The sequence below is a fragment of the Apus apus genome, chromosome 2 (genome assembly GCF_020740795.1).
Source record: "Apus apus isolate bApuApu2 chromosome 2, bApuApu2.pri.cur, whole genome shotgun sequence".
Taxonomy (NCBI): Eukaryota; Metazoa; Chordata; class Aves; order Apodiformes; family Apodidae; genus Apus; species Apus apus.
This window is the reverse complement of record NC_067283.1, coordinates 94,057,951-94,082,348: the sequence shown is the minus strand read 5'-3', so window position 1 is coordinate 94,082,348 and position 24,398 is coordinate 94,057,951. Positions and strand designations below refer to the sequence as shown.

The window sequence follows — 24,398 nt, the reverse complement described above, 5'->3', positions numbered from 1 at the left end:
CCTGTCCAGGCAAGAGTGGGAGTCAGGTGTCCAACCGAGCGCTGTGAAATGTGGGAAAGCTTCTGGGAGGGAAGTCTGCAGGGGCCTGGGCTGCAGGCTCAGCACACTGGGCTCGTGGTTAATGTTCCCCTTTGCCCTCGCAGATATGCCCTGTGTGCAAGCGCAGTATAGCCCTTCACCGCCCGGTTCAAATTATGCAGCTCAGACCTATGCGTACGGCTCGGAGTACAGCTCGGAGATCATGAACCCTGACTATGCCAAGCTGACCATGGACCTGAGCAGTACCGAAATCACTGCCACTGCCACCACCGCCCTTCCCAGCTTCAGCACCTTTATGGAGGGTTACTCTGGAAGCTACGAGCTCAAGCCTTCCTGCCTCTACCAAATGCAATCTGCTTCCTCCGGCCCAAGGCCCCTCATAAAGATGGAAGACACCCGGCTCTCTCCATACCAGCCCTCACTCCCTGCCTCCACGGACGAAGGGATGCCCAGCACTTCCATGTACTTCAAGCAATCTCCGCCCTCCACGCCAACCACACCCGGCTTCCCTGCTCACCAGAGCCTGTGGGAGGAGCCCCCGCTGCAGCCCACCCAGACCTGCCTGCCACCTGGCCACCTGATGGACACTGCCCCCATGAAGACTGTGCCTCCGCGCTTCCCCCTCTTCCACTTCAAGAACTCTCCCCCACACACACCAACCGCCCACATGTGCTACGACCCTGCCCCCCTCAGCCTGCCCCTGGGCTCCGACAGACCCACCGCCAGCCAGACACCCATGGAGGGTCATTCCTACGGGCTTCACCTGGCAAAAAGACCAGCCACCTTAGCCTTCCCACCGCTCGGCCTCAATGCAGCCGCCTCCAGCCTGATGGGTGAGAGCAGCGGCGGTGGCAGCAGCGGCCTCCCATCCCCACCCAGCAGGAGCTCCTCATCTGGGGAAGGCACTTGCGCAGTCTGTGGGGATAATGCCGCCTGCCAGCACTATGGGGTACGGACGTGCGAGGGCTGCAAGGGCTTCTTCAAGGTGAGAGCTCTGCATTTTGCTCCCCTACCCGCTTCCCTCAGCCTCCCCTCCCTCCCAAGCTGCCCTGGTACACTCCTGGTTCTCACCCAGGGGCTCAGAGGCATTGTGTTAGAGCTCAGAGGCCCCCAGCAGGGTGTTATGGACACCCACCCAGAGTTTTCAAAGAAGGCCAAAGCACGGCCTCCATAGTCTTGGATGAGAAAGGGCTGTGCAATGAGCTGGGCAAACCACATCCCCACTCTGCCAGGGTTCCCTCAACAGAAGCATGGGTCACTACTCCTCTGCATTTAAACTGCATTTGTTCTGTACCGAAACTCACCTGGAATACATCCAGCCTGGGTTTTACTCAGTCACTTGTTGCAATTAACCTACATTTTTAAGTAAGGAAAGAAATCCTGAAGTTGTAAAGCCCACTTGGTATTTTAGTTCATGGCAGCGGTGCCATTTGTTGTCCTGGGGTGGTTGGGGTGAGGAGGGCTGTGAGTTTGATGCTAGGAGGAAACTGGTTTCATGCATGGGACAAACCCAAGCACTTGCAGTTTTATTTGGTTGCTGCTTCATCATTACTCTTCTGGTCGGGAGCCCAGTGAGTACCCACCAATGGAAAGCTGCTTGCAGAGCAGTGACTAAGCACTGCACAGGGTCCTGTTGCCTGCTCTGCAGTGGAGAAAGCAATGGAGAATAGCAACATGAGTAACTTACACGTCAGTTTCTCAGTGGAAACTCTGTCCTTAAGTTTTTAAGATCTGATTACCCTCTTTTTGCTCTGAGTTTTGGTTGCTTTGTAATTCCCTTTCAAGAGACTTAAGTTCAGATTCCAGTATTTGCTGAATTAGCTTGTTTAAGTGAACAACTTGGAACAGACTTTTAGGGGGGTAGTTCTAGGCAGCAGGCTTAAGGTTTGATGCATTTGTGATTGATTTGGGATATTCCTTCCTGCAAGGATAGCAGTCATGGCCCTGTTCTGGTAAAAGATAAGATGAGAACAAAATAGGCCCAAAAATAGTAGGGAGAGAGGCCTTGCAACATTTTTTTTTCATTGCACACAGAGCTGCTAATCTTACTTAATAATAACTCTTTGACAATACGGTGAGATACACATCTCACGTAAAACTCATTTGTTATTTATATACAATTAGGAAAGGAAACACAAACAACCTGAAAATAGCAGCTCTTATGGGCTCGATCCTGCCCCTGTGGAAATCTGTAGCATATCCTTGACTGGGAGCAGTATCTAGAGCTTATTCTGCAAAATTAAACAGTTTTCAGCACTAAAGGATAATGAGCAATGTTTCCTGTGTCTCTAATATTTAGCAGGTTAAAGATGTTATTTGAAAAGGAACACAAATTATGAAATAACATTTTTCCATTCATTTAATTGCAATGAAAGATTGAATATTGAATGTTGAGCTGATAAATTTGTTCCTGTTCCGATGTCTTTCCTATTAACAACTTTTTGTGTGTATGTGTGTAGAGTTATTTATTGATGTATCTCTGATTTTAAGTAGGGAAAGACATAATACATTTTTGCATCAATATTTGTTCCATTCTGCCAAAGTCTTCCAGGTTTTCAGAAATGTTGAAATTATTGTATAGTTTTAAGATCATTTTACAGTTATTAAATATATATAACGACAGTATAATTCTGCCTATTTTTTCCCCAGGTCAGGTTAGCTTTCCCGGAGTATTTAACTAAACACATTTTATAGGGGTTTCTGGTATTTTTATTTTTCTCCCTGTTGATTTTAATGGCTAACCAAACCAGTTATTGTGGTATTTGACTAACAATAGTGATAGCAAGAGAAGTACATCACAGATAATTTTGATTTTATTTTAATAAGGTCAGCAATAATCAAGGGAATGAACCAAGTAGAAAATTGTTCCCAAAGGGATATTAAAAGCGGAGATAATCTAATCCCCAAAGGTAGATGCGATGACCTGGTAATTTCAGATATGATTTTATCATTCAAAGTTGCCTGTCTCCAGAGACTTGCTTCAGAACAATCCTAGATGATTTTCATTGTCAGCAGCTAACACTAATAAAATTGTTTTTCCTGCAGGCTAGTGTGTTAGGAAATTAATTTTATCTAATTATATGAATTGCACTGTCGCTTTTCATGTTGTAATTAAAACACATTTTGTCAGGTTCTAAGTTGCTCAAGAAACGATCAGTTTGCTTACTATTTTTGTTTTGCATTTTCACAGAGAACAGTTCAGAAAAATGCAAAGTATGTTTGCCTGGCAAATAAAAACTGTCCAGTGGACAAGAGACGTCGTAACAGATGCCAATACTGTCGGTTTCAGAAGTGTCTCAGCGTCGGCATGGTTAAAGAAGGTAAGGACTATTGCTATTATTATCCCAAACACTGATATATTACGTTTAATGAATGTGTGTGTGGGGACATGGATGCCTTTACAATTCATTTTACAGTGATGGGATTAATGACTTACCCCAAAATATGTGCATTTGTGCAATAATGTATTGATTTTCTTCTTTTGCCCATATTATCATATTTAGACCTTAGACCCCAGAGTTCAAGAACAGCAAGGTCACAAGAGGATAATTTGACACTGGCCAAAATGTCTCCTTTATTAAGGTTGAATGTTGCTCGATAATGCTGTTGGCTTCCACCCTTTATCTCACTGGGGGCTGCACTGAATTGCTTGCATTTTGGCACAAGATCTTGTCTCATTCCCGTGAGCTGATTGTATATTTGCAATTAATTTAGATGGAAACAGGATCAACTCATTAGTCCCAATTCTGCAAATATTTAGGTATGTGAGTAATGCTGTGTGAGCAGTCCCATTGCAAATACTAACATGGATAGTATAATCTATGTAGTGTGACCACATTTTTTTCAAATGCTTCAAAAAAGCTGAAATTACTTTAAATTAACGACTCTGCTATTTACAAGGTGCACCAGTAGTAGGAACATTAGAATTTGTATTTCACATTCAGTTTTCTTGCAGCAGTAGAGTGTCTGTGTGTGTGTGTGTATGGGCACACATACACGGGCGCATAGATGTGCTGCAAACAAAGCATGAGCACGAGGAACACAACCAGGCTTTTAGTAAGCAGTACATTGCTACTTACAGTCATAGGAGCTCTGACACAATTTCGGTATCATTTGTGTTCCTTTGCAGTCAAAGGCATCAAGAGCAAGTGCTGAAACTGGAGAATGCTCTTAATATTGCCAGGCTGGCCACCCCATAAGAAAAGCAGGTGTTCGTTCTGATCTGGCATTTACTGGTATCTTCACAACTGATTCCTTGTTTGTTTTTTTACCTAGTTGTCCGTACTGACAGCCTGAAAGGGAGAAGAGGTCGACTGCCTTCCAAACCAAAGAGCCCCTTACAGCAAGAGCCCTCCCAGCCCTCCCCGCCTTCTCCTCCCCTCAGCATGATGAACGCCCTCGTACGAGCTTTAACTGACTCCACGCCCAGGGAGCTTGACTATTCAAGAGTAGGTCTCGCCTTTCTTTGCCTGTTTGTTTTCCACATAGAAATGATTTGGGAACTGCATTTCTACTTACCAGCCAGTTTGCTAAAATGAAATTACACGTGAAATTTAGATGAGGGTAGGAATTTGTCCAGCCAGCCATGTCTTTTCATGGTAGGTGGATGATGAGGGGAAAGGAGGTACAGTAGAAATCAGTGCTAGTAACTGTGCATTGTGAGGACCTCAGTCACAAAGTTATCTGCAGTATGTTCCATGGGAGAGTGAAAGCAAAAATGTGTGGCTAAGCAGAGCATTCTTCTTGCAAAAGACTGTGCCAAAACACTAGCAATTGCAGTACGATCAATTAATCTACCAAACTCAGGAGCAGGACTTGTATGTCCAGTATCGTAATTTCCAAGTTCTGAAGGCTAAAATCTAATCGCACTCCCGTAATATTGGGACATAAGTGTGGCGCAAAGTCACACTGGATGGATAGAGCCATTTCTATTTAAATGAAAAGGAATTTTTCCACTATTTAAATGGAATCAGGGTCTGGCCTTTGATACTGCAGCATGAATATTTCTTCAGTAAAATTCACAATTGTAAAACGAAGCATTGAAAATCAAAATTTTAAAAAAATACCTCAGCAAAGCTTTGCCAGAGATAATATATTTTTGTAACCTTGTTCCTTAATGTATCATATTTGCCATTTAAATACTCATGGAATATTTTGAAAGCTTCAAAACTGTTCTATTGTTATTAAAATACAGCATTGAAATGGCTTGTTAAATACATTTTTAGGGAGGTTGATATAGGAAAAGAAAAAAAATACAACTAAGGAAAAACAAGATCAAATTTCTTTACCTTAAACAAATGCTATTAAATCTGAAACTATTAAAAATACAGCTATACTCTATCTAAAATGGGCATTTTTCAGTTGTTGCTAAGTAATATTTAATCCTAAAACATATTTAATTGTAATTATATAAAAATTACTTTATTTTAGACTGTACTTAGGTATATTGTTTAGCAATTTTAAGCATGCTGTAGCATCTTTACTTCAAGCTAATCTGTAAGTATACAATCATATAATTTTCCAAATTATTGTTAGGAATCTAGCTGTTCAGCATCTGACAGCCTTTTAGGGGGAGAATGCATTAGCTGTATTTACATATATTTTAACTTACCCAGAATGTCTCAGGGGGTCATTTTGCAAACACAGAGGTGTGTGATGAGCTGTGCTCTTTGACAGAAATCTGCTGGGTTCCACAGAATTACAGGCATGTAATAGCCCGGGCCATGAAAACAGTATCTAATCTTATGTATTTATTTATTTATAGATATAAAGTTATTTTGCATTTACAGAAAAACTGAATGAAAACTGTATTTTTGTGTGACTTTTTTCTTTGTCCTGCAGTTATGTCTCTTTTCATGTGAACAGCCCATAGATCTAATTGTTGAACAATTCTGTTGGACATTACATGAAGCATACGATTGACAGTAAATTAATTTAGTCTTGGTAGCTAGCCAATTAAGTATGATTGTCTGTTAGGACATACTAATATCTAAGTTCTTCTTTACAATAAATCATATACTAGTCTGTTATGCTCATCAGTTCTGAAAAGAGAAAAATATACTAAAAGAAATTAAGAAATTCTTGTGTTTTTCATAAATCTTATTTTGAAAAGTTAAGGAAGACCAGAAACAAATGTTGTGTAAAAACTGAGCTTAGCTAAATTAAATATGCTGTAAACACACTGCAATATGAAGAAAATCCCTTTGAGTAATAATCCTGCACCTGTAAAGACTGATTTATGGCATGTTCAGTTAGGCTGCAACCCTGCCAAGCACCACAAATGGATAGATTTGGAAGCCTGGCTCTGGAGTCAGTCCCAATGCTTCAGCAGAATTGACCTTAGTGTTTAGCATGGTTTTCATGTTTACAAGCCATAATGTCTCGACAACCTTAAAAACACTGATAAAGAGTTTCAGGGAGGAACATGTACACCTTCCCTCCAAAAAAACCCAACACGCAAACAAACCAACCAAACAAAAATAACAAAACTGCAAAAAAATTACGTAAGCTATGAATTTTAAACCAAAACAGATTGGAACCAGTTCCGTTCAGAACATGGCTACTTTTCATATCAGCACTGGTTTTAACTTACCAGTCCACAGCAATGGTATATTTAGGTACTTGGTTTCAAAAAGCAAGTTCTTGGAAGAGAATTTGGTTTCTGAACTCCTTAAAGGCCATGTGCTGCAGTCTGGTCTCACACCTGTTTTACTGGTACAATTCCACGTGTTTACACGTCCTAAGTAAGTGAGATGAGAAACAGACCCTATATCTTGCTGTCCTTATTCATACAGAATAGCCACCAACTTAAATAAAAATGTTGCATTTTTGGAGGGAGAATGCACCACTTAGGTAATAATCCTCCCCCTTCCCCAGCCACAAAATTAAGAAAATACCGAGGCTTTTGCAGAAAAGAAGCATAGCTTCTCCCTTGTGCAAAGAAGTTTTTGTTAGGCTTTTGTAGCTGTAGCAGTTGATGAAAGCAGGCAAAGGGTAGAGCTAGGTTGTGCTACCAGGCTCCCCAGCATCTTGCTTTCTGAATCTCCTTCGATATACCATACCAGTTAATGTTGCTGCATGTGCAGCCGCCTCCTTGAGTAGCAGTCAGGTTTCATTCAATTCCCAAAAGAGCTCTGAGCAAGGGAGTAAGGCAGAGCTTTGTCTTCTGGCTTTCTCCCGGCATGCCTCCAGTGCACAGGGCAGGTTAAGAAATGCAGATCAGAGCCCTTCTGTTCTGTGGCCTCCTGACCAAAGGCAGGCTTACCAGCTGTCTTGGTCAGAAGCTGGATCAAATATCACCTCTTCTCAGTGAAATAATAATGGAAAAAAGCCACTGATTTTGGTGCATAAAACAGAACCATACATATTGGGTTTTGTTACTTATATACTCATAAATCTGTTACAAGGAATTATTTTCTTTTAGCTATTCTTTGTAAATGATGACTCTTTGTAGCAAGCAGTGATATATTACAGCAGCTAAAAATATATATAATTCCATGCAATCTTTAACCTTTCTTCTAAAATTGCTTTCATGGGATAAACTATAAGAACAAATACAGGTTATAACTTTTTAAGATACATTTAATTCAGTTAAGTGCCCCATATGGGATATACCACACTGTAGCATTCACTTTTATGTGACATAATGCAGCATTCAGCTTTGTTAAAAAATGTTAAAACTTTTGCCTTACTTTTGCCAAATGAATGTTTTATAAATATTTGGAACAAATTAATACCTGGCATAATTATGCTGACTTGTGATTACTTATATTCAGAATGAACTTAGGGTAGTATCTTTTTTCTTTTCCTTTTCTTTTCCTTCCTCTTCACTGCTCAAAGGATCAAGAATGTTCTTGCCCTAACAGTACCTGTGCTGAGGCAGGAGTTCCCTTCAGCTTGTTTGGTTTCTCCCTGTAGAAAGAAGGAGCCATAGGTCAGCCCCTCTGCAGCAAAGCACATGTCCTAGAGCTGAGAAGCACACTGCCTTGGCCTGCTCCATAGCTTCATTTTAAGAGGGTCTAGAACGTGCAAGGTCTCTGAAAATGCTTCTGATCTTTTTCTACCCATTAACCACCCTGGTGCATCTTGCTGCAGCCCAGTGCCAGGAGTAGTAAGTTCGTGCTGCTTGAGCACCCTCAGCTGCTCCACTGAACTCATCAATGATGCAGCATGCCTATTTTTCTACCATGGCTCCCCATCCTCCTTATTTTGGCCTATACCTGCTTCACTCTCACAGGGTGCTTGGGAGTAGCTGGAGCAGAATTTGACTCCACATGAGATTTGTAAGAGGGATTGCATGTGTTTCACCAGCTGACTAGGGATGTGATCTGGAACTTACCATGAGAAACCTGTGCACGTAGTGTTGGGTAAGCAGAACAGAGCTATTCAGAGCTAGCACAGGTACCCCAGATACCGCCAGAGGTCTCTAGGATTCCTGTGGTTCCCTACTCAATCAGCAACTCTGATAGTGTGTCCTTCATCCCTTGTCTAAGAGCAGCAATCAGCTCCAGCTAGAACAGGCAGAGAACAGGACACCTACCTGAGAAGCTCTGCATGCTGCCCTCCTCTCCTTCCTGTGCAGAGGTCACTTTTGGATTTCAGTTAGCAACTTGAGTGGTGCCCAAGTGGCACGCTTGTAATAAGGTCTTCCCAGGCTGCCAGCCCACTGCTACGAATTGGGAGACAGATGTGGGTCTTTCTGCTTTCACTCTGGTTCAGGGTGTTGCTAGGGAGACCTTTAGTCCTAACTGCATGTGGAAGGCTGTTTCCAAAGAGCACATACACTTCTTTCAGCCATGGAGGTTACCCCAACCTTTCCTTGGCTGAGTCCCAGAGAGACAGGGGTTACGAAGTCTCTCTCAGATATAACCCACCAAATGTCTGATGGTGAGGATGTTGTTACAATAAATCCCAAGTTACTCAGTTGCTGCTCAGAAAATGATCACCGCTTTCCAAGCACAGGACGGGACTGAGTCATGAGTGCTCCTATTGTATTTTCTGCCAGGAGACAGAGAGAGCCATGTCATAGGAGTGACAGGGATCCACTGGTAAGGAAGTAGGAGATAGCAGGAGGGAGCTGTCAGAGGGTCACAGGGAAGCTGAGCAAGCTGAGCCTGTTGACTAGTTGTCTGGAAGAGTTATGGCCACATAAGCGGGATAATAGGTTCTTCTGAGCCTTAAATGCTTCTTTTTGAAGGATAAGAGGTGATATGGGGCAGCTGTTTTACTTTGAACCAATTCTGTATTCAAATGAAGCAATGCTGCATGTTTCAGATAAAACATGATTTATCTTACGTGTCTCTATCATTGTCAGATAAAATGCAGTTTGAGAGGTTTTGGAAGAAATCTGCATTTTGGACTTAGTGTGACAAATTCATCAATGGAAAAAGTGTTTATTTGTAGTGAGTTACATAGTATTCCTCTTCTAGTGTGATGGAAATTATCCTACCCACCAGGTTTCAGTTTCTGTTTACTAATAGCATACAGGTACTTGTAAAGTGTGATTAAGTATTATATTTTATTTATAAAGTTTAACTTATTTCTATACACGTGGAAATATTTTTTGCAATATACATCTGAATAGCAAAATGCCTGTAGGTAGCCAAATAAGTAGATAGATGTAGACCTACTTATTACGCTTTTGACAGTAATACCAGCTTTGCCACAGAATGAAATGTTGTCGGGCAAGTTATGCTGTATGTTTCACAGAATGCCCCTAAATGCATATAACGTTGCTTTCTGTGGCTTTCATTTTAGTACTGTTCCACTGATCAGGCTGCTGCAGGCACAGATGCAGAACATGTACAACAGTTCTATAATCTTCTGACTGCCTCCATTGACATAACTAGAGGCTGGGCAGAAAAAATCCCAGGATTTACTGACCTCCCAAAAGAAGATCAGACATTACTCATAGAATCAGCTTTTTTGGAGCTGTTTGTACTAAGACTCTCCATCAGGTAACTATTTTTTTCATTTCCTCTTAAGATGATGTGAAAAATCATCCATCTAAAAATATTTAACGAACAAATAAGGTGCTATCTTCAAACATTGTCAGTTGTACCTAAAAACCCACAGACCATCAGCAATGTCTGCATCTAAAGGATATGGTGCTTAAATTTGTTTTATGCTGCAGAAATAAAAAAAGTGATTTTAGAAGAGAGCATAGGTCTCAATAATGTGCTTTTATTTGATATATCCCATCCTCCTCTCCAAAGTAATCAAAATTGATCCTTAGGTACTATTTGAGCAAGTTTGCTTCATAGGCAACAGCATGAACTATAGAAAAAAAAAGCACCTTCAGTATGAAAGATTTTTGATGTTCCCCCTTGTGCTTATGCACATCCTTGCTGTCTTTTTTAAAGGAATGAAGAAGATTTAAAATCTTTTTCAAATTGTTTTTCTTCTTAATACCAGGTCATTTGATAGAGTGAGATGCTATTTATCAGTCTGGCACTAGTTAAGACACTTTACCAAAAAACACTCACAAGGACTCGAGAAATTGCAAGCTGGTGATTTGAATTATGCCCTTGATTCTTTAGCTTGAAACCTTTGTATGCGTTTTTTAACAGGGATATTGCCAGTAGGGAGGGGAAGGAGAGAAGAGCTTGGCTGTAATATCTCTCTTGCACACAGGTTTTCATACAAAAGAGTTTATGATGTTTTCTGTATTGTGGTGCATTATTGCATGTATTTTCCAGTGTGTTTTCCTTACCAATTATTACAATCTGAAAAATGCAGATGAGACTAAGTAGATGTTGAGAGCTGCAGAATCTCTTCTTTCTCCAGTTTTTTTAGTTTTGTGTTTCAAAATGCTCTCACTATTCCTTTGATTCAGACATATAGTATTTAATGTAAAATGTCTTCTCTGTTTATGCCTTTGGGCAGGACCAAAATCTTAATTAATTAGACAGTCTTCACCACATGCTACAGCTAACCTCAGGCTTGTAACTCTACCAAGTAAGCAATCACAGAAGCTTGTTTGTTGTACTTTGGCCCCAAGGGAGAAGCATATTGTCAAACGTGAATGCCCACATATGTCTCAGGATAATATGCCTTGGATTTTAAATGACAGACACTTTAATACCAGTTATGAATTTTGCTATAATGTAGAAAATACATTTATAATTTTCTCAATCATTTCTATTTGAGGTCTGATACTGCTGAGGATAAGTTTGTATTCTGCAATGGACTTGTGCTTCATAGACTTCAGTGCCTTCGTGGATTTGGGGAGTGGCTCGACTCTATTAAAGACTTTTCCTTAAACTTAAAGAGCCTTAACCTTGATATCCCAGCCTTAGCAAGTTTATCAGCTCTAACTATGATTACAGGTAAGTGCTCCTTTGTTAATAGAAAGCTTCAGATTCTATTGCTTTGTTTTAATATAGATTCAAGCAATTTCAGTTAGCTATATTCAGGGTGAAGTGAGTATGATTTTTAAGAATTAGAATGACCATACTGAAATTGTGGACTAACATTAGGCTATTAGATATGCCTATGAACGTGTCATCTAGCTTTGATTCTTCAGAGTTTCTTTGTTTTCTTGGAAAAGCCTCTAAAAAACAAACTGCTTCTAAGCAAATAATGTGGCTCCCATGTTCAATATACTTGTTGAATTCCCAGAAAAGCCTAAGGAAATTACCTAGGTCTTCTGTGTACAAACAATAATATCAAGGTAGCTTGAGAGCTAGAAGCCATGCAGCTAGTAAAGTTTATCTCTCAGCAAAAGGGCTAAACCAGAAGGAGTGCTTCACGAGGGCAGGCGGGCTGCTTTTGGTAGCCAAGTTATTCTTGGTATTCTGTGGACTGCTTTTTTGAGAGAGAAAAAACCAGAGACCAGTAAGAAAAAAAAAAACCCTCTGCAGTTGTACAGAAGCTTTTGGGTGCATGTGACCGTATCACCCTTCTGCCTGCTGGGGCAAACAGCAAGAAACTAATGTCAGAATCTGCCACATCTCACCAATAAGTACAAAACAGGGGAGCAGAACACAATTACATTACAGAGTAATTTTCTCATTCCTGAAACAGCAAAGCCTCCCTAAGTCCATGCTGCATACCTTGGGCTTCTTGTAATTGAAGAGGCATGGCTGGTGGAAGCAGAAAGGTTTGGGAGTAAGGGTGTCTGACAACCATGCAGCAGAAGTCAGAGCAGCAGTCATCTCTTCAGAGAGCCTCACACTTGTTTCAGAAATGCTGGTAGTATAAAGATGCAACTGTGTCAGCAGTGTGAGACAGGACTTCAGTGTGCCTTGAGTAGGATCTTCCCAGGGATGCTGTAAGCTCCACTGGAATGGATATTGATTTCCTTCTGTATTTCAGGCATCCACCTGTTTGCAGGCAGTGGCCTCAACAATATCAGCTGCAGCCTTCCTTTTACCTAGGAGGATGATGCTAGGGAAACACTGAGATAAAACGCTCAATGGCAAATATACAGACTCAAATTGGCCAGGTCTTGTGGGGCCAAGATTTGGAGAGTTAGCATGGTGTGCTTCCTTCCTGCATTGTGGTGAAGGGTTACTGTATACGTGTAACTTTTTGTTTCTTAAGAATTATTTATTAATTTCTGCTCATTTCTTCTGCAGTTGGAAAGAGTACTTTAAGGTCCAGATTCTAGTTTATTTGATAAAATGCTTAAGTCTAGAATAACTCGTTGGAGTAGCTTTGTTCTGCATGAAAATTTTTCAAAATGAGTGATATGTTGCAGTGAGAAAGAACATTCCCAACTTTTTTTTTTACTCCTATATATAAACATCCACTGATGTGTTCACACATTTACATATATGTATTATAAATGCATATCTATATATGTATGTGTACATACCTATATACATATTTAATGTATGTATTTATGCATGTAAATATCTATAAGTCTATAAGACAGGTGCTCTGTCTGTCCATATGTATTTACATACAGGCATATATGCTCACATACATATAGCACATATCATTGATTCAGATTGTTTACTATATATTAGATGTGGGATTTTTAGTTAGAGACAGATAGCTTGTTCTTGATTATCTTCCTGAAGACTGAGAGAATGCAGGTTAATGAACAGGATCTCCAGCAAGCTGTTTAAATGAATGCAGAAAAGCTGCTGTATAGGAAGAACAGTTATTCTACTTACAAACCCATGCTCTTTTTTAACATGATAATTTTCTGTTCAGTTAGACACTGTTTGCTTGCCCGTACATAAAGAGCCAAAGTTGTCCAGTGGCTGGCTCAGGTCACCCTAAGATATTTAATAGAAATAGTTTTTAATTGATAATGCCCCACATTTCTTTCCTTGATAATAACCCTTTCAGGAGTTGGCTATATTGGGCTGCTCTTCCCAAAGTGTCTAAAAAATGGAAGTAACTGGTGGCTTTAAAAGGTGAGCAATCCTGTCTGTATTTGTCAAGCTTTTCTTAATGTTCTCACCTGTATGAAATAGTGCTTCAAATTAATGTCATTTTCTGCATACTCTTTTATTTCATGAGGCCAGTATTTCTCTGCTGATTGCTCTGAAGGACAGAGTATACTTTCATGCGATCTAAATTAGACCAAAGCTCCTGTGTTTAGTGATTTATATTCACAGGGTTCAGATCGCCAAAGGCAGCAGCTCACTTAGCGAGTCAGCCAGAAATTTGGTCACCTGAAAATGGATGGCATTGTGCAATGATACACAATATTTAAAAAAAACCTGGATGAGGAAATCAGGTCCTTATGGCTAAGACAGCACTACAGCACAGCATGCTGGTGGGCAGTGTTCTTTTGAGACTTCCTCAATGGTTGTATTTTGAAATTCTATATTCCTTCAGAACACCTTGAGATTTCCCTCTGTGGCATTTCATGAGAAATAGCTTCTTGTCTTCTCCCTACAGCTTGAGTGTAACAAGCCACGTGCTGGTTTCCAGCTAGTGCCACCAAAAAAAGAAAAAAATAATAAGGGTACATTTTGGAAATCTGAAATCTGTTGAACATTTTTAATCATAGGCTTGAGGCTTGGCTTAGATCCAGGTGAGTGGTTTTGGTGCTGTTCTTTATCTCTGGAGAAGGTAATCTTCTCTCCTGTTATGGACTGTTGGAGGCAATGGGCAGTTAGCAAACTCTGATTAAAGCCCTTTTTGTGTGTCAGAGCAAGAGAGAGTGACCTTTTCCAGGAACACAGGGTATCTGACTATTGAGTACCACTGTCTTTTATGTTGAGGCCATTTGACATATTTCATGGGCTGCAGAATGGCTGTTGTGTATGACAATCTGAGGACAAGCTGGTGCTCAAAGGGACACCTAAGGCCCAGTCTCTGGTCTGATTCCAACAGGAAAGGAATCTGACCATGAATCTCCCATGTCTGAGATGGATAGTTGTGTCATTGGGATACAAGACATGAGGGAGCAGGAAAGCTCTGTTTTGTGAATCTAGTTGTTTGCTTTATTAGCAACACTGCAAAACCGAAGTTCTGGCTTGAGCAAAATTTTCTTAATTATTACACAAATTGCTCCGGTTCTTACTTTGCATTAGTCAACGTTTCATGATTGATGGTTCAACCAAAAAAAGAAAAAAGACAACAAACCAGTGTTCTGTAATAGACATAGCTTGTTTTAATACTGTACAGCCAGCATCTTAGGTAGCACCAAATTCAATAATTGTGTCTCTGGGTAAAGAAAACACTCCTGGTGATAATGACCTGATTGTTATTCTTGATTTCATGAGTCCTCTCCATAGCCCAAAAAAAGATACACTGTTGGAAAACAAACCTTGTATACTAGTCATTAGCAGTGTTGCTGAAGGAGAGAAGTCACTACTCTCTTTTGTACCTTCTCTCTCTTTTCTGCAAGACTGACAGGAAGGAGTAACATCTGTGTCCTGGTGATGGAATAAATGTAAAAATTAACTTTGGAGACTAACAGGCATTCCACTGTTGCCAGTGTCTCACAATAGTGAAGGCTATTCTCTCATTTTGGAATGTCAAATCAGCTCCCCAGTAACATCCCAAGTAGTTCCAATACCCTCTAGCTAACCCTACTGATTTGTTTAGTGCTGCAAAGCTCTGTGTCCTATCTCAACCACAGCTGTAGGTCACAGCATAGGGTGCATGGTTATAGCCATATACGACCATTTGTTCTGTTTAGTAATTTTGAAGAGACAGGAGACTTAGTGAGTATCACAGTACTCATTAATTTGCTGCTTGCTTTGAATAAAGGTATGCACAACATAAAATAAATAAGATTTTGTAATATTTTGCATTATATAATCTATTAGAAAGTCCATGTATTTGTACTTTTCCTGTTTATTTTATGTTTCTTGGGGTTTTGCAGTATGTTGCCTAGAAGGAAAAGCATCCTGTCGATGGCTGCTGAACTTTTTAGTCCTTTCAGATAGGACATCAGCTTGAAAGAGCATCCAGAATGAAAGAAGTGACATCTGGTTTATTGTGGGTGGCTTACAAAAGGTTAACTTAAAACTCTGCAATGCCAAAATACATCTTTTTTCTTTAAGGTACTCCTTTAGGATCTTCCTCTCTCTGTCTCTCTTCTCTTTTTTTTACTTCCTTTAGTTGGTTAAGAAGGGCTGGACACAACTTCCTCCAGAGCACATCAGCAGCTCTCTAAGCATCAGCCAGAATAAAGTAGTTAGGAATCAGCACGTGACACTCACCCCACATCCCCATGAAAGCAAAAAAATGAGTTCTGTCCTGATCTTTTCATTTGGATCACTTATTCTGTTGGGATGTAGAATCTAAGGAGCTAAAGAAGGTTGCCAACGTGGAAAGAAAACACTGGTCAGTTTGGGACAAGTTCTGTCCTTAGTTCCACATGGACAGTTTCTATCAGTTTAGTGTGTTGCACGGATCACAAGTGTTCCTGCACAACCACTGGAGTGGATAGTGGTGATGATAAAGCTTTGCAGAGTAGACTAGGTGTTCACTCAGCCTATTCTTGAAAAGGCTTCCTTAACTATCCAGATGACCATTTATAATGTTCTGCTTTACAGTTTCTCTAGCAGTGTCAAAATACAAAGGTTGAGACTCCGATGCAGGCATCTCAACGGCACATCAGGGCATAATTTAGCCTCAAATTTCTGCCTGCTCTGAAACTGCTCATGTTTTCTCTCTCTCTCTCCTTCGATGATTCTCTTTTCCTTTCTGCCTTGTCCTTTCTCTATCCACATGAAAATATTATTGTTTTGCCCACTTGACACTCTCAGTGGGATGCTGCTGAGTACAGAGGATTCTAGCCCTCATTCAGCCAAACTCTTCTGGCATATGTTTTATTTTAAGTGTGTTACAGACCAGCCCAGAGCCACTGTATATACTGGGCTTATTCACACTCTTAATGCTTTGTTAGACTGGCACCAGAACATTGAAGAATATTGTGAGGTTTCAATTAATTAAGACTTTGTGTTTGTTTTCCTGCTGTTGGGCTTTCCATTCTAGTTTACAAACACAATTTTTAGCACCATCCGTCACACTAAGAAATAGTCAGGAGTCCAGCCTGGCTAAAAAGGGTCTGGCTGCTGCAGTTCTTTTCTGAACATGAATTTGTCCAACTTTCCTGCAGAAGAGAGGCTCACCTACTCTTCAGCAGCAGTTACCCTTCAGTCCTGTTGCCAGGATTCTCCAGAGCGGGTGCTTGGTGTGCTGGGTCTACATACGAGCAGGTGGCAGACTGGAGGAGTGTAGGAGAGCCAGTTATAAAAAAATACCAATCCTCCAGATTGCATTGTCTGCCTTCCCCCTGCCACTTTACTGAGGGAAATACTGTCAGCATCAAAGTGAAGTATTCACTCCTCCTTCTGCCCTCCCACCCTTTTGCTGAGGCAAGAAGTCTTTCCTCCTACATCAGCCAGTGGCTTCTGTGTTACATTGAGGGGTTTTTCAAAGGAGGGAGCAAACGGTGATGCCCTGTGGGGTCACTCAGCACATCTGACTGTAGGTACCTTGCACAGCCAGTGGAGAAATACTGGGCACCTCCAGAAGATGGTATGTCCACCTAAAATCTGAACCATCTTCTGAAAATGCCCAGCCTTCCACTGATGTTAGGAGGAGCTCAAGAAGTCTGTGCTCCTCACTTGGGCACCATTGTGAAGTGCCTGAAGGTTAGGCAGGGTGATTATGGGCCAGATTGCAACAGGAAGGGAGACTCTTGGATCTGCCAAGTTGCAATCTTGCTGTGTAACAGAGGGTGCACAAGACGTGCAGAAAGCTGCAGGCAACCGAGCCTCACATTTATTTGAGTTGTAGAAGGGGAAGAGGACTGTGAAGGGGGAAGAGAAAATCAGATAACTATATTGAAACTGAGACAATCAAGAGGCCTATTTTAAGTCTGCAGTGTAAATCTGTTGCATTTCTGATGGGACTGGCACCTTGGAATGAATAAAGGCTAAAGCTGACTCAAAGGGTCTTTGAGATACTCAAGGTCTTTGAAATACTTTCACTCTTTGAAAGGTGTTTCTCATAAAAGTAGCTCTCAGTCTGCCTAGCCCTGGCATAATCTACCTCATGCCAGAGATTAGGGACAGAAGGACTAGCACAGCTGGTGACAGGCTTTCCTGCTCTTTTACTTTCTTCCTATCAACTTTTTGCTGATCAGCATAATTATAGCACAGAATTGCATTGAGATGCCTGGGAAAAGGAGAAAGGTGTAAAATACTTGCTGGGTTCAGTTTGCCAGGTTGAGCTGCTAAGTTTGCAGAGCTGTAGAGGCAAGACTTCTGATGAATCATTTTGACGGGCTTTTGGCATCTTTACCATAAATCACCATTTTTCTTGCAAAAATCAATGGTATACTAAAACATAAGGCTGATAAATCCTATTTTCACTTCCCCCAGTGCCTTTTTGTCATTATAAGAAAGTATATAAACAATAGTACTGGCACACCTCCTTGATCAGTTAGAGAAAATGTATTGGCTTTGACTAGCTGTCCTCTGGGGATCAATCTTAGCCTTATCATTCCCATGTGGAATATCCCATAAGCATATCCTGTGGAAGACGGCAAACAGTTAGAGGCCGTCAGCTTCAGCGTCAGTGCACACACAGCACAGGTGCCTTGTGCTGCTCCCTTTACATTCAGTAAGAAAGCATGTGGGTTTTCTTTTGCCCAAATGAGACAGGTCATGTGGAAAAGTCAAGAAAATGTGTTTCCTACTATTTGAACCCTATTAAATTTAAATGTTTTAGTAAATTAGACCTAAGACTTCTCCAGTCTACTGAATAGAGAAGCTGTTCCTTATGCTAGTACATTCCCCAGAAACTAGTTGGACACTAACACCAGAGACTGCACTGGCAGCATCAGTGCACACAGTGCCCTTTGCTAGCAGAAGGGCTTCCACATACATGGCTTTGACTTTCTCTGGGTCCACAAAGGATGCTCTAGGGACTGGCAACCGAAACCCCCCTTCTTCCAGTGAGGCAGCTCCAGTAATGAGGCTATTGTGTGGCAATTCACGCAGAAGAGGACAGCCTGGTTTATCAGACTGCTTTAATATTGTAGAACCAGAAGGCAGCTTAAGGATGGAATATATCTTAATTTTGAATTTCCCTGATTTTGTTATTTAAAGCAAGGCTACTAATTTTATAATCTTTGCATGTATTGTATTTTTCGCCAGTATGTTTCATGGCTAGTCACGAAAGACAATTTGGTCATGAAACCTTCTGAACTTGTCCATGTGAGACTGTTTAGTTCTGTCTGGGAATGTTAACAATTTTGCTATGTGTTCCAGAGCCAGAGATAATTTTCTATACTCTGCAGCAAGGTACACACCTACTGAAACATTGGTTTAAAAATGTACTCTGCTGATTTGTAGTCAGATTTTAGATCCATTCTAGTATTTCAGCTCCCTAGATCTATAAAGATACCTTAACTTACACAGCCAGGAAACAACCTCAAAACAGATTAAAAGATGAGAACTCTTCAAGGACTGCAAGATTAATTTAATGTCCTGCAGGTTCTCTCAGTAGGCTAGTGGTAAAAAAAAACAAACACCCTACAGCTTTTCAAATCTGTATAAAATATTTATCTGCCAAGATTTTTAATGGCAAAATCTGCCCAAGTATTTACTCTCAGTGACCTGTATAGTTAAGACTTACATAATTACGCTATACACCACTTAATGGAAAGGCTTTAAATATTCATTGACTCCTCGTGTTTTAATGTAAACAAAGCACTTAGAATACCTAGGGTTTTTAATTCCTGCAAGGTGAAGAAGGTGTCTGAAGCAGATGTTACTGCTTGGATGAGTGTTGCTCTGAAGCAACAGGGCAGATTGATGGTACTTAAAAGATAGAGCACAGTAGCTTCTGGCCAAAGATGTACACATCTGCACATCTCTGATTCTGATCCCAAACTAGTGATCTTCAGGAGCTGGCTGTGCCTAAGCAAATAAAGTTGAAAAAGGTGTAAAATGGAGGAATAGCAGTGGAAAATCAGACCTTTACATTTCTGACTGCCTTCATTGAACCCCATTTGTTTTATTGGTTTGTTGAGAACGTGTAGCCAAAACAGGCAGTAAGGGGAGGCAGAGAAGAACTTATATACACACACCTGGGCAAGGCCCCCTGAGCCTTGCTCAGACATCATGCCTGCTTCTGGAAGAAAACTGTCCTCTTTTCACTGTTTGTTAGAGGACGGACAGAAGAAGTATCCATTTCCCACTCCTCCTGGAGTGGAGGAACAAGGCTTGAGGGCTATGGGCACAATATAGCACGTGGCTGGCATGGATGGGGGTGGAAGCCAGGGAAGGCAGAGGACTTCATATGCATCAAATGTGGGAATTGCCAGAATTAGTCACTCCTTGTCTGCTGCTGACACTGTTTTTGTACGTCTAGTCAGTTGAAATTAATATAACCTGCATTTTCTTAGACTGACCTATTCAGTACTATTCTATATTACGTGTAAATGATTATGACTTTGCTATTAAGTAAGTTCTTACTTACCTGTGAATTTCAAAGGCAAATCAAAACATCACAAAGTGGTTTGCTCTGAAATGTTTTATGAATTTGTCTACTACATCTTGATAGCAAACAGCACAAAATTATTTTTCCCCATGTACAAGCAAAGAGCCTGCTTTTAATGAATCACAAGTCTGATTCATTGTGCTTAAAGAACTGTGGATGTGTTTACCATGGTTGTAGCATTTTAAAAGGCTATTAGAAGGGGGACAAACCCCCTTCCTTTTAGGAATTCTGAGTTTGGTGATGGATAACACAGCTGCCTTCTCACTGTAGGCATTGCTCACTCAAAACAAAATAGTTAACTTCCAGGCTTCTTTTCTCTTAGACCTTTTAAAGAGGAGTAAACTAAAAAGCAGCAGCTGATCAAAATAACAAAGGGTGGTAAGGTGCCTTTAGTTTCCTCTGAGAGTGTCTGCAAATTCCTGGTGGAATTCTGGGCTTGGCGCTGATGGAGCTGGCTAAGGATATCGATCGCCACTTGAATTCACTGAATAAATAATGGTTGCCATAGTTATTGAGCATTCACAACTGGTGGGGAAGCACGGAAATCTCCAAAACACCTCCTGTGATAGTTTTGCTGGAAAATCACCCAATTAATTCTGTCTCATATCATGAAAATTATGTGAGATAATGGGGAAGCTTGGACTCCTTGTACTAGAATTTCCATTGTAATCAAGCATCTCTGCCATCTATTTTAGCAGGTAAAGAGAAAAGGACACTTGCCATCTCTTTATTTTGTGTGGTAGAAAGGTTAACTGACATTGTATAACCCCAACTCTTCTGAGAAACCTTACACTTTCACATCATTTTTTGCTTTGAGTACCAGGGTATGGATTTGGATTCCAGGAAAAAAACAAAAAAGGCTCCTCTCAGTTTGCCGCAGGGCTGCTGATGTGTGTTTTTCTTTCGCTTTGCAGAACGACATGGATTAAAAGAACCAAAGAAAGTGGAAGAGCTATGCAACAAGATCACAAGCAGTTTGAAAGATCACTTAACTTTCAGTTGCCAAAACAAAGGACAACCACTTGAGTCTGCAGAGCCGAAGGTACTGGGTGTTCTGGCTGACTTGCGTTCTCTCTGCACACTGGGACTGCAGCGCATCTTTTACCTGAAACTGGAAGATTTGGTGCCAGCCCCTTCCATTATTGACAGGCTGTTTCTGGACACCTTACCCTTCTGAGTCGAACCACCCTCCTGAAAGGCAAATGCCCACCAGAGCAGGCAAACGGATCGTGACTTACAGCTAACATTTCTGTCCTCACGTAACAGAAAAGCAGCTCCAGGTCTAAAATGAGGTCTTTTCTGGCGCTTTGTCCTTACAACCAGAGGCCTGAAGCTTATTGGCTTCCTGGTTTGGGGTTGTGTTCTTTGTTTTCTTTTGTGTGATTTGAGTTTTTTTTAAATGGCTAATATGGCACTTTTGGACAATGCTATCCCAGCAGCAGTAAAAGGTTAACATGACTGTTTCAAATCTGTTGTTTAACACCTCATGGTATATGAGGAATAAAAGCGTAGAAGCTGTATTTGAAAACAAGAACAGCAAATAGTTGTTTGCCAGGGTAGTATGTGTTTTGTGAGGATACCTTTGGCATACTTCCTGCATCAAGGGCACATACATCAGCACAATCGAAAGAAAATTTCACTTTTTTAGCAAAGTACATTCAATTGAACATTTCATACAAATCAAATATAGCAAAATGACAATGGCTGTTAGCTCCCATGTTCAAGTGCAATTTTTTAAAGTGCTGTCTTACTAAGTCTCGTTTATTAACTAATTTATTTTACTATGGAAACAAACGGAAGAAATCAAGTGAGAAAATTACATGCACTAACTTACCTGACCGAGTTTTCCAAACTTGATTCCATGTAGCGTGATTTATTGACAAATGTATGTGGAAGACACGGGAGCAATTGTGGCTCAGTTGTTCCTTAGCTAAGGAAATCCGAGTAAGTAGTGATTGGAGCATACAGGGTCAGCATCAGGGATAGTTCAGGTTTAGACTTTTAACACAGGCAACTAGTTAGTAAACAGACAGAAGATGGTTTTCAAGAACAAGCAAGTCTTGTAAAATAGTATGAATGTAAGTGCTAGGAAGGATATAGTGGGCTGCGTTTAAACATTCCGTGTTCGTACTCCTTTTTGTATGTTTATACTGTTGATGCCATATTAATATGAAATAATTTGTTGCATAGTGTCTTTATTTGTATAAATGTTTGTATGCATGGTATATTGTAATGGCTTTGCCTGTATTTATTGCAATGACTGCCAGCTCATGGGAGCCCTGTTACACATGAAAACTAAATGGGGTGTTCACACTGACTCAGATACAGCGGTTGGAAAACTATATACATATATATAATGTGTATATATATATATGTATATACCTATATTTGTGTGCGTGTGTGTGTGTGCGGGTGTCTTTTTATTAACCATTTGTATATAAAATATCTGTCAAATCACAAGCAGAGTTATTTTACAGTTTATTTGCAGTGACTTCTAAGGCAGTACTGTTTAGCACTTTGATATTAAAATCTTGCTCATGTTTTGCTAAATTCAAATAATATTTAAAAAGTTTAGTTCTAAAAAACTTTATATGCACTGTATTAAGTCAAAATTTTGTTGGTCATTTTGGTAAGGAAATTTTTGAATGTCAACCTGATGTCACTGTATCTTTTGTTAGCTTTAAACATTCTAGCTTTTGTCTTTTTTTAAACTATGCTGTTTATATGGAAATTAAATTATACAATCAAACAGATGCCAAATGAATTGCCTAATTGCTGCAAAGGATAACCCAGATATCAAGTCACTGTATGGTTTTCAAATAGTAATCTGGTATTTTATCACTTACTATGTTTGGATGTGCTTTTATGAAAAAATTATTCTTATATCAAGATTTATAGTAGTGTCGATAGGGAAACAGACTTCTAATCACTATAGTTAATATTTCCGGTTTACCTGCAGATAATATTTGGAAAAGTATTGCTTTTTGTATTGACTTTTAAGCTTATGTGCAAACTTAATAGCATAATTAAATATCAGAGAAGCTAATGTTTCTTGTAGGTTGCTGTAACAAGCCTGACCAGCAAGACAAATATATTTTGACTGAATTTGCTTTTGTATATACTAAATATATATATATACGTATATATATACACACACACTCACACACATGTGCGCATACAAAAACATAGACAAAAGCCAAAAGTATGTTTACTTTTGTCTCCTTGTGTAAAACACAAGGTCCCTTGAGAAATGACTTTTATCTAGGGACAAATCCTACCAGGTGCTGAGCACCAACCAGATGAGGGCTTGCAGGCGCCTCTTGCAAGTGGGCCCTTACAAAGACTTTTCAGCCGAATCAGCATAGTACAGTAAAATTGCTTTTTTGTTGAGCAAGGTTTATTTATTAAGTGGGATATGAGTGGGAGGTAGCAGGTCCAGAGCCCCATGTGAGATTTCATGTAGCTGGTGTCCGCCAGTCTTCCATAGATAGTCTTAACTGTGATACTCTCCCAATCCCATCATCTGTGGAATTGTCCTTTGTGTCCACTTCAATACACAGATTCATCCTAGGGTACAACCAGTCACAGGTCACAGTGGTAAAAGAAAGAGTTAATGCAGAATAAATCTACTATTTTTCTTAGAGCTCTCTCAGTGTGAACATGCCTTTGTCTAGGCAGAATTCAGGAATATATCAGGTGTTAAGGGAGAGTGCCTTGCTTTTATTTCAGACAACAGTGTTTCAAGAGTTTTTTCACTCCACTGACCGCATTACTTCTTTTCCTTTTCTTTTTTCCTTTTTTTTTTTTTTTTTTTTTTGTGGTGTTAACCTGTGGGTTGAAAGAAATGCTCTTGTACATATACAATGTAAATTAAAATTATTAAATTGAATAACATTTTTTTCAGAGGCCCCATGTGTGTTGAATAAGTATGCTTAATTCTGTTAAAATCTGATGTGAATTTTTTATCATTTATAAAAGATTTAAAAAATTGTCTACGCGAGTCTTAAAAGTGGAAAACTTGGTGAAGCATGCTTAAGAGCACTGGCAATTTAGTGGCTAGTCTTTTGATTAAAATAGCTTTTATATAAATACAATAAGACCTGCAGTATCTGGTTACACAATCTCAATTTGATACTGAGAGCTGGACCACAGCTGGCCTAAGGGTTGAGCTACATACAGACCAGAGCAGACAGACTATCTGCCTCTCTCTGGACTTCTCTTCCATGCCAGGAAGAGGTTGTAATTAATTCACAGTCGACAACGGCCACAAGAGAGGGAGGGGATGGCTATGGAGCTCATGGTTCCATAGCACCTACGTCTGGCTAAAAGAGGACAGAGCTCTGATCCCATCTGCTGCCCCTTTCTGTTAGTAAATCCTGGTGAGACATCACTCCAGCAAGCACTTGCAGCATTTTCTTTAACTGTGCATC

At 40.3% G+C, this 24,398-nt stretch overlaps 1 protein-coding gene across 2 annotated transcripts in view; it reads left to right on the top strand.

Annotated features, from left to right (window-relative positions):
- The window catches only part of NR4A3 (nuclear receptor subfamily 4 group A member 3), a 29,484-nt gene extending 5,615 nt beyond the window's left edge, over positions 1-23,869 (top strand). Inside the window, exons 3-8 of one of the 2 annotated variants that reach the window (XM_051611850.1) lie at positions 144-1,024; positions 3,230-3,359; positions 4,315-4,487; positions 9,796-9,995; positions 11,188-11,366; positions 20,883-23,869. In XM_051611850.1, the coding sequence (XP_051467810.1) occupies positions 146-1,024; positions 3,230-3,359; positions 4,315-4,487; positions 9,796-9,995; positions 11,188-11,366; positions 20,883-21,145 (1,824 nt within the window). In that variant the 5' untranslated portion in view covers positions 144-145 and the 3' untranslated portion in view covers positions 21,146-23,869. Of the gene's footprint in view, positions 1-143; positions 1,025-3,229; positions 3,360-4,314; positions 4,488-9,795; positions 9,996-11,187; positions 11,367-20,882 lie in introns of those variants that run through there. The other variant, XM_051611851.1, reaches the window with a different exon arrangement.
- Positions 23,870-24,398: the final 529 nt, after the last annotated feature.